Below are 14,275 nucleotides of genomic sequence, written 5' to 3' on the forward strand. Positions count from 1 at the left end.
ACATTTATTTTCAAAGCAGGAGAGATAATTTTAGTTTAATAAAGAAAATGGTCGTGGCCATATCTGGATAAGGTTTTGAAGGGATAGAAGTCTATCTTGATCTACTTAAAAATTATCCTTTCTACTCTATTATGTGGTCTTTCATCTCATTTTCATACTATAGTTTATGAAGTTGGGAAATTTGGTATCAGGTTAAATGATTTGTTGATGGTTACAGTGACAGTCTGTACAATAATTATTCTCAGAATATTGAATGTCTAATTTAAAGAGAAGACATTGTCTAGAGGACATTGCTACCTTTTCAGGAGAAGTTTTTCTCCTAGCACAGTTCTGCTCTGACACACATAGGGTTGCCATGAGTTGGAATTGACTCAGTGGCAACTGATTTTAACATGGTATGTTTCAGATGTTTTAGTTTGTCTGTTTTGATCTCTTACAATTGCCAGATAATACTTCTTCCCTGCAATATTGGTACATCTAGAGATCTAAAGTTAAGTTGTGACAGGATGACTTCTTGCAGGGAGTATAGAGTAGGGAGTTAGGGTCCTGAGACCTAAACCTTTCCTACCACTAAGCAGCTGTGGTTCTCCCCTCTTGGTACTTTATTTTCCTTAACTGTAAAGTGAACATGTAATACTGACTCTGTCTTGTGATGACAAAATAAGATTAGTGAATGTGAAGGCCCTTTTTAAATCTGTAAGCTATGGCATATATAGTGTGTTGCTTTAGAGGGGAGAAAAGCATTTCCATGGAGTACACAGGAAGTCCCCAACTTACGACGTATTCAAGTTGAGACAGCCACACTTGCCACCGTCCTTTTTTTTGGTACATCTTATTGTTAGTAATGTCAGTTACATACAATGTTACAGCATGTAATTTGCTGGTATCATCATATATATGTTTATATGTAATGTTTCGAACCCCTAAAGAAAAATAAAGATCAGATTTATAAAGATACTGATAATAAAACGCAATAATAATGAAAACTAAGAAGAAAGAAAAGTATTTAACTTATGTCAGAACCCACTTATGACAGAGTCATGGGAACCGAACCCTGTGGTTAGTCGGGGACTACCTGTACTTTACTATACTCCTGATCACCACAGATCAGCGTGGGTCATGACAATGAATGTGGACTACCCAAGGGCACGGAGACTTAAGAATGGCTCTGGCTTTGTAAAGAGAGGGGTTGGGTAGGGGATGTTAGGAAAGAAAGAGTAGAAGTCTTAGAGTAGATCTGGGAACACTGAGAAAATAGACCCACAAAGCAGGCACTTCAAGATGAGCAGTGAATTGAAATATATGCATTATATTTGTCGGAATTCCCTGTGGGATGAGAAAGAGGATCCTATTAAGGACAATTTGATTTTACTGATTTAAACTATGCTGAAATTGTGATTTACAAGAGAGTATGGGGAGCCAAGTGAGTGAGGTAAGACGTTGATTAACTCTTAGCTCCCAACTTAAAACCATCAAGCTTCCCAGAGAACATAGTGAGGTAGGGTACTAGGAAAGAAGGAGTTTCTCATGGCATTTTAAGTGGATAGTTTTCAGGGAGACTGTAAGCTTGAGAATAATTCATGCAGATTTATTCTGCCTCTCGGCAGCATTGGACTAACCTGTTTATTTGTAAGGAAAGGTAACATTAAATCCTGGTTTCCCAACACTGACCTGCAGGTTGGTAGCAGTCATGTTGACGTTTCATCAGTTCTTAGTAAAATTAAAAAATAAGAACTAGGTAGTGACTTTTTCATAAAGCAATATTTATGCTTTTAAAGAATGCCTGATTCTGAGATTTTTTTACCTAATTTTTTGGTATTTAAATATTCTTTTTCTTTTATGAAATGATAGTGACAGTAGATAGTGTTTTGTTTTTTTTTTAATGTTCTTACTTAGCAAAGTAAAAAGGTATCATTTATTGGTCATTCCCGTTACCTCCTTTTTAAACTTATTTTACCAGTTAAAGAAATCCAGACTTCTGAGAACCACCGTTATTTGTAAAGAACATGAACTTTAAAATCTGACATATCTGACTCCCAACTCTGCCATTTATTCTGTATTGCTTTGGACAATCTCTTAACTCCTCTGTGCCTCAGGTCTCTGTCTTTAAAAAGGAAACAATAACAACTGCTTTGACCACTTCGTTGGTTTCAAAAACTCTTGTATCTGCCCTGTTCTTTATTTTCTCATTGCCACTCCCCAGTTCAGGCTATTTGTTCTATAGTTTTTTGAACCATTGCCAAACCCCATTTAATTATTTTTATTTCCTCAAACAAGTAAAATTATGATATTTGAAAAGTATCAGTGATTTCTCCATTACCAACCAAATAAAATAAAATTAAAATTTCACAGAATGCCATTCAAAGCTGTCAATGACTAGGCCCTCACTTGCCTGTTTAACATTATCTTTTATTACTTTTTTTTTTTTTTAATGTACACAACATTCCAGGCAATAGAGTAGTCACCACTCCATAAGCATACTCTGTGTTTTTTCTCTGTCGTTTCTTTATGTATTCTGTTCTTGTTTCAAAAAAATACTTGTCTTCACATGAATAAATGATTCTCATCTTCCAAGCCTAGCAAAGTTATCTAGTCCAGTGGTTCTTATATGCTGGTCCTCAGGTGGCTGCCACACTAACTGTATCAGAATCAGCTGAGAAGCTTTTAAAATTACAAATAATCAGGTCCCAGTCTGGTCTAAGGAAGCCCTGGTGGCACAGTGTTTAAGCGCTTGGCTGGTAAGTAAGAAATAGGTAGTTCGAACCTACCAGCTGCTCCGTGGGAAAAAGATGTGGCAATCTGCTTTCATAAAGATTGCAGCCTTAGAAACCTTATGGGGCACTTCTACCCTGTCCTGTTGTGTCGCTATGAGTCGGAATCAACTAGACAGCAACGAATTGGGGTTTTGGTTTTGGAATCTGGTCTAACTGAATCAGGTTTTTTTGGAGTTGAGATCTTGTTAGCTGTATTTATTTATTTTAAAGATCTTTAGCCAGATTTGGGAATACCTTTTTTGATCTATCCTCATCATTTTAAAGTTTATAAAAACTGAGGCACAGAGGAGAGCAACAACTTCCTCAAGGCTACCTGCGAAAGCCAGAACAGGTATAAGGCTGAAACCTGTCAGAGAAGGAAAGCTCAAATATTTTCCACTAATAGAGAGTGATAGAAAAGTGGTAAGACTGCAGCCTGTCAAACGCAGAAAACTTGCTAGACCATAAAAACAAGGCAGTCCCGTCGAGTTCTGGCTCTCACAAGTTTCACTGTATTGGGTAACCTCACTTATCTCAAAGACAGAGTGAAAGAGGATTTCTTAGGAACTGGAACAAAGGCTAATCTCAACATTCTTATAACTCTTGTATTATTAGTAAATAATCCGAGAGCCAGTATTTTCTGTTACTCATCTACTGAGTACCAGGTACTGTAAATATGTTATCTCTCATAGTCTTTCAATAGTTTCACAAATGAGAAACCCTTAAACAAATGAGAAAACCGAATCATAGAGATTTACTTACTCATTTACTTATTTAAGTGATAATTCTTGAACACCTACCTATCCAACTCCTGTGCTAGATATTAGGAGTATAGCAATGAGCAAAACAAACAGAAAACCTTCCCTCAGAGGTCTTAAAATCTGATGAGGAAGCAAACATTAATTAGATACGTACCATAAAGTTTGATGAGTGATGAAGTAATTTTCTCAAAGTTACACAGTTCATATATAGTGGAGTGGAATTTTCATCCCCAGACTTTATAATTTTAAAAGCCTGTGTCCTTTCCAATATAGCATGATGCCAACTGATCAAGGTAAAGCTAACTAATGTTTATTGAGCTCCTCTTCCTGTCTTCCAGTGCTAGATGAGTTATAAAGATGATTTCATTTACCTGTGAGGTTGGTGATATTATTTTTGTTATTGCACAGATGAGGAAACTAAGTCTCCGAGAGATTAAGTAGTTTGCCTAAGGTTATGGCTACTAAATGGTAGAGCCTGGATTCTGATCTAGGTCTGACTCCAGAGCCTATGAAATAGGAATAACAAAAACTTACAATAGAATCAACAAAGCCAAAAATTGGTTGATAAGACGAATAATATTGACAAGCACCCAAAAAACTGATCAAGGGAAGGGAAAAAAAAAAAAAGGAGGCACAAATTACCAGTATAAAGAATGAAAAAGGTGATTTAATTGTAGTTCCAACAGAAACTAAAAAGATTTTAAGAGGACATTAGGCACCACTTCATACCAATAGATTTGAAACTTAGATGAAACTGACAAATTTCTAGAAGCAACTTATTAAAACTGACACTAGGAAAATTAGCTAGCTTCACTGGTGAATTCCTTCAGCATTTAAGGAATAAACAAACCAATCTTACATGAACTCTTCCCAAGAATTGAGACAGAGGGAATATTTACCTGTTTATTTTATGAAGCAGGTGTAACCTTGATATTAAAATGAGGACGCTATGAGGAAGGAATATTACTAGCCACCTCTCTTGAAAATTGACGCAAAAATAACAAAGTATGAGCAAATGTAAACCGGGGATGTGCAAAAAGAATAATTCATCATGACTATAATGGCTTAATTCCAGGAGTGCAATGTAATTTCTCCAATAAAGGGGAAAAAATATGATCATCTCAATAGGCGCAGAAAAAGCATTTAATAAAATTCAGCATCAGTTTGTGATACTCATAGCAAACTAAGAATAGAACTTTGTTAAACTGGTAAAGAGTATCTCCAAAAATTTCAGTGGTGAAATATTTAAGGCTTTTCTCCTGAGTTTAGGAATGACACAAGGATACCACGGTTACCACTTTTAGTCAGTGACATACTGAAGATCCTAGCGAGATTAATAGGGAAAGAAAAAAAAAAAGTAAAAGTATTGGGGAGGAAGAAATACAAATTATTCAGAGATAACATGATTATGTATACAGAAGGTCCAAAATAATCTACAGATAAACTCTTAGAATTAATAACTGCATTTTTAAAGTTTGTTAGCTAAAAGGTCAATATATAAAAATCAACTGTAATTTTAATGTATTAGCAAGACAAGTAGAAAACAAAGTTTTAAAAGGTTACCATTTACAGTATCAAAAACATCAAATATGTAGGAGTAATTCAAATTAAACATATGTAAGGTCTCATCACAGAAAGCTATAAAACATTATTAAGAGATATTAAAAAAGACCTGAATAAGATTAGGGAGATCAATATTATGAAGATGTCAGTTCTTTCTAATTTTATCTCTAGATACAATGCAATTGCAAATTAAATTCCAGAAACTATTTTTTTCCAATCAAAACTGTCAAGTGGATTCTAAAATTTATATGGAAATACCATGAACAGAGAATAGCCTGTACCAAATTGAAGAAGAACAGAATTGAAGGACTACACTAAACATATAATTCCTCTCTTACCCAGCAAAAATGTATGTGTATATATGTTCACTGAAACTCATATACTACTAGAATGTTTATGAAAGCTTTATTTATAATAGCTAAAAAGTAGAATAACTCAAATATGCATCAGCAGTACAGTGGATAAACTAAGGTAAATTTCTACAATGGAATACTATACAGTAATAACAATAAATCAACTACTACTACACACACCAACTTGGATAAATTTTACAATCAAGATGTTAATAAGCAAAAGAAGCCAAACAGAAAAAAATACATACTACAGTGAAACCTGTGAGAGCCAGAACTGGGTGGGACTGTCTTGTTTTCTCGGGTCTCACAAGGTTTCCACCTTACAGGAAAGTCTTACCACTTTTCTGTCGCTCTCTACTGGTGGAAAATGTTTTAGTTTTCCTTCTCTGACAGGTTTCTGCCTTCACACTGGTTCCGGCTTTTGCAGGTTTTACTGTATGTGGCTCCATTTATGTAAAATTCAAAACCAGGCAAAACTATGGTGTTGGAAGCTAAGAAAATGATTACATTTAGAGACGTGTAATTGAGGGATCCACACAAGAATTGGAGGTGCTAATAATATTCTGTTTCTTGATCTAGGTGGTAGTTACATAGGTATGTTCACTTTGTGATAGTTCATAAAGCTGTGCTTACATAATTTATACCCTCTGTATGTATGTTACTTTAAGGATTTTATTTTTTAAAAATCATTATTTTGTAGTTTCTTAACTAACAAATGATACATTTAGATTAGACTATGAATGTGAATAATTGTCATTAATTGGAAAAGTAGTCGTGTTAGTTGGCAAGCTTAAAATTGCTACTAGAATTATTATAAATTATTATAATTATTATAAACATTGCTATAATATGTGCTTTTTGAATAATGAGTTGTGTATATTTCTGTTTTGAAAAGTTTTGGGAAGTTACTAATTTTTGGACAGGGAAATTATGAAGACTGGCTCATTTTAACCAGATCTTTTTAAGTGAAATATGACTTTTTTTTTAAACATTTTTCGATTAACTTACACATAGATCTTCTAATGTAGACTCAACTGATAACACTGAAACTATACCATATGTAGAGAAGCTATGCATTTCACATTTTTTGAGGCTAGTAAAAGCAATACTTGTAATTTTGAAGTATATATCTAATTTTCATTTTGTGGGGTGAACAGTATTCTTTAAAGTTGCTCAGATAATGCTTTCTTGGATTATATAGACACTTGAATAGTAATATGGGTAATTTTACAGCTGCTTGATTTTGATTCTTGATCTACTAAAAAGTTAAAAAAAAATAGCACTCCGGGGAGAAAGGAACAAAAAATTGAAATAACAACAATAAAAGCAAAGTGCCAAACTGAGTGTTTTCAGTTAATACGTTTATGTGAAATAGCTTATTTTCTCCCATTCTTTTTGTTGGGATGCTAGAGAATTGACAGTGTGTACTAGAATTAAGATGGATTGACACAGTGGCTGCAACAATGGGCTCAAGCATAACAATGATTATGAGGATGGCGCAGGACCTGGCAGTGTTTCATTCTGTTGTATGTAGGGTCACTATGAGCCGGAACTGACTCAATGGAACTTAACAACAGCACTAGAATTAAATTCTACTATGTTGTTGCTAAGAGCCCTGGTGGTGCAAAACGTTAAGTGCTTGGCTACTAACCAAAAAGTTGGCAGTTCGAACCCACCCAGCCGCTCTGTGGGAGAAAGACCTGGCTATCTGCTCCCATAAAGATAACAGCCTAGGAAACTCTATAGGGCACTTCTACTCTGTCACATGGGGTTGCTGTGAGTCAGAAACGACTGCAGCTGAGAACTTAACTGTTTGTGCCACCAAAAAAAAACAAAAACAAACCCGTTGTCATCGACTCAATTCTGACTCATTGCGATCCTGTTGGGATAGAGTAGAACTGCCCCGTAGGGTTTCCAAGGGGTGGCTGTTCGACTCGAACTGCTGACCTTTTGATTAACAGCTGAGCTCTTAACCACTGCACCACCAAAACCAAAAACCAAACCCGTTGCCTTAGGGACTCCTATAAATTCTACTGTAACCATATTAAAATAAGTTTTTAAATTAGAATATTTTTTAATTTGAAACAATATCCATTTAATTAGTTTTCTTGTTTAATAACAATAAATTCTCAGGTGGGTATTGTTATTCATCAACAATGTTCCTTTTTTTTTTAAGCTGATTCTATTTTGCGTCTCTGTAGGTGTATGTATCTGCTGCATGTGCTATTATTGTAAAATAACACCAGTAAATTTGAGAAGTAACCTTTTCCTTTATTTATAAACTTAATAGTCTAGAAAGTAAGTTAGTGAAATAGTTTAACCTTTTAATCATGTGTCTCTAATAACAGACACTGAATCATAAATGAAAAAGGAGTTTCAGCTCTTTTTGCCTGGAAATATAGGTTGGTTTAAGCTCCTCTGCTAACCAGAAGGTCAGCAGTTCAAATCCACCAGCTGCTCCTTGGAAACCCTAGTGGGCAGTTCTACTCTGTCCTGCAGGGTTGCTATGAGTTGGAATCAACTCGACAGCAACGGGTTTTTTTGGTACTAGATTTTAGCTTGATAATTCGGTCATTCACTTAGTGACAAATCCAACAATCCACTTATGCATTTAATCTAGTCGTAGATACTGTTTCTAAGGTCTCTGTGAGTTTATGGCCCAGCTCCCTCTGCTTCGGACACTCTGCTCCAGCCACCACCATGACCTTCTTGCAGTTCACTAGCATACCAAGCATATTTCTACCTCAGTGCCTTTGCTGATACCTCTGCTCAGATCTGCACTTCCCAATATCCTTCTTTGACTCTCTCCCTCAGTATTTTCAGGTCTCTGATCAAATATCACCTCAGAAATGCATTCTCTGACTCCTCTTTCTATAATCCCATCATTCTCTATTCTGATCCCCTGCTTTCTTTTATCTTCACAACAGTCATCACTGCCTGATATTGTTATATTTATTTTTTTATATTTCTCACCAAATACAAGCTCCACAGAGCAGAAACGTAATTGATTTTGTTCACGGCTGTGTTTCTAGCACCTATAACTATGAGAAACACATAGTAGGCATTCTATAAATATTTGTAGTTAGAATGGATGAATGAGAGAGAGAGAATGCGTGAATTAAACATAATGAATAGTAAGTTTCAGTCTACATGGCTCAGCCCTCAGTCAACTCTATAGAATTCATTTATTTGTTCTCTAACCAAAGGTCACATTGCTGCTAATTACAGCATGACTCTAGAGGAATTAGTGGTGAATTTTAAATAAACTCTAATATTATACAACAGACTTCTAAACTTGTTATTATCCTTTAAAGAGGAGAAAAGAGAAAGGGGGAAAATACAGAATATACATGGTATTTATTTAACTTTGTCTTTTATGAAATAAATAATGGCTAAAAACAATATTCATTCTAAATGCATTGCCTTTGTTTTTTCTCTTTGATAATTTAAAAATGTGGTAATAACTGCTCAAGCATCACTTAAAGTTGTAGATTTATATTGAATTTATTTACGTTTCTATTTATATCTGTTTCCCCTCACCACCACCTTTTTTTTTTAAGAATCCAACTCAAGTCGGAACAGCTCTTCAGGTTTTCCATAATCTTGGGACTTTGAAGGATACTATTACCAGTGTCCTGGAAGGGTATTGTGCTACCATAGAAGAAAATATTAACAGTGCATTAGACATCAAAGTTTTGACTCAGCCTTCCCAGTCAGCTGTGAGAGGTATGGATATGTTTTATATTTAGCTTCTTTATTTATTTATATCTGAGAAATCCTGTGAATAGTATGTAGCACTCAAGTTTCAAAGCAATCTAATGACTCATTTTTTAGTAGACAGAAAATGAGGGAAGAAATTATGTTTCAGAATTTATTTATAATTTTTTTCTCTAATCAGTCAGTTGAACTGGCCAATTGGTATATTCAGAACTTCGAGTTAAAAATCTATAAAATGTAACATCATTCAGTTGAAAGGAAACAGATGCAGAAAAAGCAAAGGAACAGTTGTTTTCTTCCTAAAATCCTATCCTCATGCCTCACATGTGCTTCTTATTGAGATAGAAAAAGAATTTTTTAAGGAAATACAATTTCTACTTTAGCTTTCTGGGCTTTTCCTTATAACTCTGGTTGTTGGGAACAATAATGGCTAGGTGTAAAGATAAAAACTGATGAAACTATGGGAACATTATAACTAAGTTATTGTTGTTGTTAGCTGCTATCAAGTCTGTCCCCAACTTATGGTGACCCCGTGCACAACAGGTCAGACCTTTGTGATCCATATGGCTTTCATTGGCTGATTTTTTGGAAGTAGATTGCCAGGCCTTTCTTCCTAGTCCATCTTAGGAAGATCTGCTGAAACCTGTTCAGACCATAGCAACACGCAAGACTCCACTGACAGACAAGTGAGGGCTATGCTTTAGGTACATTGGCCGGGTCTCCTGATGGAAGACAAGAATTCTACCAGTGAACCACTACTGCCCCCACAGTATAACTATAAAACCCAAAAAACCAAACCCCATCGCCGTTGAGTCGATTCCAACTCATGGCGACCTTATAGGACAGAGTAGAACTGCCCTGTAGGGCTTCCAAGGAGCAGCTGATAGATTCAAACTACCGACATTTTGGTTAACAGCTGAGCTCTTTACCACTGCGCCAGTGGTCTCCAGTGTAACTATAGGAAAGTTTAAAGAAAACCAGTAAGGAAAGACAGATTCAAGGTGGAGAGGAGTAGCCCTAGAGTAGCAGTCTTCAACCCTTTTCCTGCCAAGACATACTTGGTGGTGGCATTCACATATATATGATACTTCTCCATAGATAGGAAAGACCACAGATTATGTACAACTTTCCCTTACTTGCTGCAACTCCATCTCCACATTTCTCCCCTATATTCTTTCTTCTCTCTTGTTAATATACTTGATCCTAGCAAAAACCAACTACAGTACTACACTTTTACACTAGATCCCATCACTCAAGGGCATTGTTTCAGCAGTTACCCTCTCTGTCACATTGTCGTTTTTCCTTCTTTACTGTTACTTTCTTATCATATACAATCCTACTATTGTATCTTCAGCTTAAAATGAATTAAACAAATCTATCTTGACTCCGTTTTTCTTCAGCTTTCCAATCCCGTTTTATTTCTTCAGTCTACAGAAAAATTTCCCAAAGTATTCTTTATGCTTACTTACATTTTTCTTCCCATTTTTCTATTGAGAGCACTCCAATCTTAAGAATAAATGAAAAGACCTGTGTAGAGTTACTACTTACCTTACCTGTTGCCATCGAGTCGATTTCGACTCGTAGCAACCTGATAGGACAGAGTAGAACTGCCCCGTAGGGTTTCCAAGGAGCGTCTGGTGGATTTGAACTGCTGACCTTTTGGTTAGTGGCTGAGCTCTTAACCACTGTACCACTAGGGCTCCAAGTGTAGTTAATAGCACATTATTAATGTGGAAGAAAAATTTGTAGCCGTTTATTGTTAAATTATTCTTATATCTCCTATATAAACATGATTCTAAAGACCATTGAATATATGTAACTCATAAAAAAGCCACACGAGATAAAAAGAGATAAAAGAACCTTAGATCTTAAAGGGATTTTTAAAGGTTAGCCCTAGCCTCAGAGTAGGACTGTATTAAGACTATTCTAGAAGGAAGGCTTTTAAAAGAAATTACCAAAGGACGTTTCACTCTCAGCCTTTCCCAGCAATTATTCTCAGAAAGTTTGATCTAATGTTTAAATTTCCAGGAGCAGTTTAATCTCAGTCCCTCTTGTGTTGTCAAGAATAGGGGAAAAAATGAAAGCAATCATTCACGTGCTGTCAGTCCTAATGTATGCCTCTTTTGTCAAAAGAATAAAGAGTTTTAAAGCCTTCTCATTATCATATGTTAAGGAGTGGATATCGTGATTTAATGTAGAAACCTTAAGCCTCAATTCTTTCTTATTTTCTTAAAGAATAATTACTTGTTTTTTAAAAAGTTACATACAAAGCGTGAATGTTAATTTCCTGATCTTAGTGGTTATACTGAGGTTATGTAGGCAAATGTTCTTGTTTGTTAGAAATACACATTAAAGAATTTTAGGAGTGATGGGGCATCATGTCAATAACTATTCTCAAATGGTTTAGGGAAAATTTTTTTTTACTATGCTTGTAGCTTTTCTGTAAGTTTAAGATTGTTTCAAGGTTTAAAAAATATATAACATTCATACAATTTTAAGGGGAAAATTTTACCTAGGATATATAAAGAAAGCCCATAATTCAATAAGAAAAAGTCAACAATTCAAAAAAATGGATAATAAATTTGAGCAGGCAATTCACAGAAGAACACATTGAATAAACATGTGAAAATATGCTCAACCTTTGTTTAGAGGATGAACTATTTATTAAGGAGATACAAATGAAACAAGATACTATGCATTACCAGACTGGCAAAATCTAAGACAGAACCAAGTATTAGATGAGAACAAAAACTCTTGTGCACTGATGGTATGTGGAATAAATTGGTTCAGCCACTTCACTCGGTATTATCAAATTGACCTCTAAAGTTAAAAATGTGTATACCTGTGGTCTTATAGTTTCTCTTATAAGAAACTCTGGCATGTATGTATAATAATTTTTATTGAACTATTGCTTATAATAGTGAAAAAGTGAGACCAACCTTTCCTCCAATAGAAGAATGGATAAGCTTTATTATTATTATTAAGTAGATTGCTACACAGCATTTAAGTAAACAAATTTATCAACAGATAATTCTCAAAAACATTACATGGAAAAGCAAGTTGCAGAAAGATACATACAGTATGCTAAATATAAAGCCTATGAACATGACAGACTATGCTATTTATTGTTTTGCATACGTACTTATGTAGTAAAAGTATAAATACATGTATTGGAATAATAATCACCAAATTCAAGGTAGCATTAGCTCTGGGGAGAGAGGGAGGGAACTGGGACTAGGAAGAGACCGATATACAAGTAACTTCACTTTTTTTTGATGATGTATTTCATAAGCTTCATGGTAGGTGTTCATTATATTGTTCTGTGTGCTTTTTTGTATGCCTGAAGTATTTAACTATAAAAGGTGAATATTATAAAAAGAAAGTCAGGCACTGAAGAAAGATGATGATGGTGATAATGATGATGGAGATGGAGATGATGATGGAAAGTAAACAAAATAGAAGATTCAAATTTCATGGTTCAGAAACCATAGTTTTTACTATACAGTGAACATGAGTCCATATGTTTCTTTAAGCATTAAATATTGATAGAAGGATAAATGGATGGATACGGAGATAAATGAACATAAACGGAATTTTAAGATATATGCTTTTTTAAAAAAAAATCTTTTTTATTGTAAAGTAAAGCTCAGATACAGAAAACATAAGTAAAACATGTAACTTTATTAATTACTATAAGGTGAACACCACCCAGGTCAACTTTGCCAGCTATCCCAGAGCCCCTTTTATGTCTTCCATACCAATCATAACCCCCTCTCTCCTGACATAAGTAATGATTATGTTGACATTTATATTAATCACTTCCTTGTGTATTTCTTTTTATAATTTTATCAACCATTTGTGCAACGCTAAGCACTACACTTTAGCCATGTTCATTTTAGATATACAGTTTTTTAAATGTAGAGAGTCAGTGGAAAAGAGAAAGACCCTCAGCAAGATGGACTGACACAGTGCCTGCAACAATGGGCCACAAACATAGCAACAATTGTGAGGATGGCACCAGACCAGGCAGTGTTGTACATAGGGTCGCTATGAGTCCAAACCAACTTGACAGCTCCTAACAACAGCAAACTTTTTAAAATAAAAAAGTATCTTACTTTAGTTCAACAGAATAATTACAAATTTATGTGAAATTAAAATCCTAATAAATTTCAGATAAATCAGTCTTCTTCACAAGAAATATTAGATTATGAAAAATATTAAGAAACTGAAGTAATTCTTTACATTTTAATATTAGACTAAATCTGTTGGTTCTCTGTCACTGAAGGTGGGAAATTGGCACACCTCCCCTGCCCTCATTCTCTGTTGTTGGTTGTATTTTTATTTCTGAATGATCAGTGGTGTTTATATTTTCTTACTTTTCTGTTTAAATGGTTTGATTTTCAATTTTCGTCCTTTTAATATGGCTCTCCATTTCTGTATTCCTCTTTCCCTTGGCTGGATTTCAGAATCCAACTGATTTTTCAGAAATGGCTCATGGGTACTGTGTTCTCTGAGTTCTTGCATAGTTAACTGTGTCTTTTGAAGAACAGGTTCTTATCTATTCTTTCTTTCCCTTAAAATATTGTAGCTGTTGTGATGTCTCTCTTCCCCACTGAATCTGAAAACAATTGAAAGACTGATGCTGGAGACAAAGAGATGATAATTAAAATGTTAGTTTTATTAATGATTAGAGCTGGACAAGAGCGCATAACTTAGATCAGCAACCAAATGGATTTCCTAATATATCACTTCAGAACTGAACTGTTACCCAATTTAGCATGCCTGACTATAACTACCATGTGGATAATGCAGGAGCCAGAATGTATCCTTTATGCAGATAAGGCTCCAGCAAGAGAGAATGGAAAGGATTGAGTCATTCAAGCTCAGATTCCTATCTGAATTCATTAATCAGATAAATCACTCTTTTCACATGGGGAGGGGTGAGTTAGAGGCAGAAGAAGAAGGTAGGAATGTTACTTTAGCTGAAGTCCCTCCATATGAAAGATGAGGGAAGTGGGGGTTCTGGTCTAACTTCAGACATTGCTCTACTAATTGCTGGGTTTTAGTGTTACTGCAGAGAAGTCTGAGTCTAATCAGATTTTTTTTTTTTTATTGTACTTCAGGTGAA

At 35.0% G+C, this 14,275-nt stretch overlaps 1 protein-coding gene across 2 annotated transcripts in view; it reads left to right on the forward strand.

Moving 5' to 3' along the window:
- The window catches only part of COG5 (component of oligomeric golgi complex 5), a 304,101-nt gene that overhangs the window by 155,806 nt on the left and 134,020 nt on the right, over window positions 1-14,275 (forward strand). For both annotated transcript variants that reach the window (XM_012557354.2, XM_012557355.2), the window contains exon 8: window positions 8,991-9,156. In XM_012557354.2, coding sequence (XP_012412808.1) covers window positions 8,991-9,156 — 166 coding nt within the window. The remainder of the gene's footprint in view (window positions 1-8,990; window positions 9,157-14,275) is intronic.

Source organism: Trichechus manatus, unplaced genomic scaffold (assembly GCF_000243295.1).
Source record: "Trichechus manatus latirostris isolate Lorelei unplaced genomic scaffold, TriManLat1.0 scaffold00096, whole genome shotgun sequence".
NCBI classification, from domain to species: domain Eukaryota; kingdom Metazoa; phylum Chordata; class Mammalia; order Sirenia; family Trichechidae; genus Trichechus; species Trichechus manatus.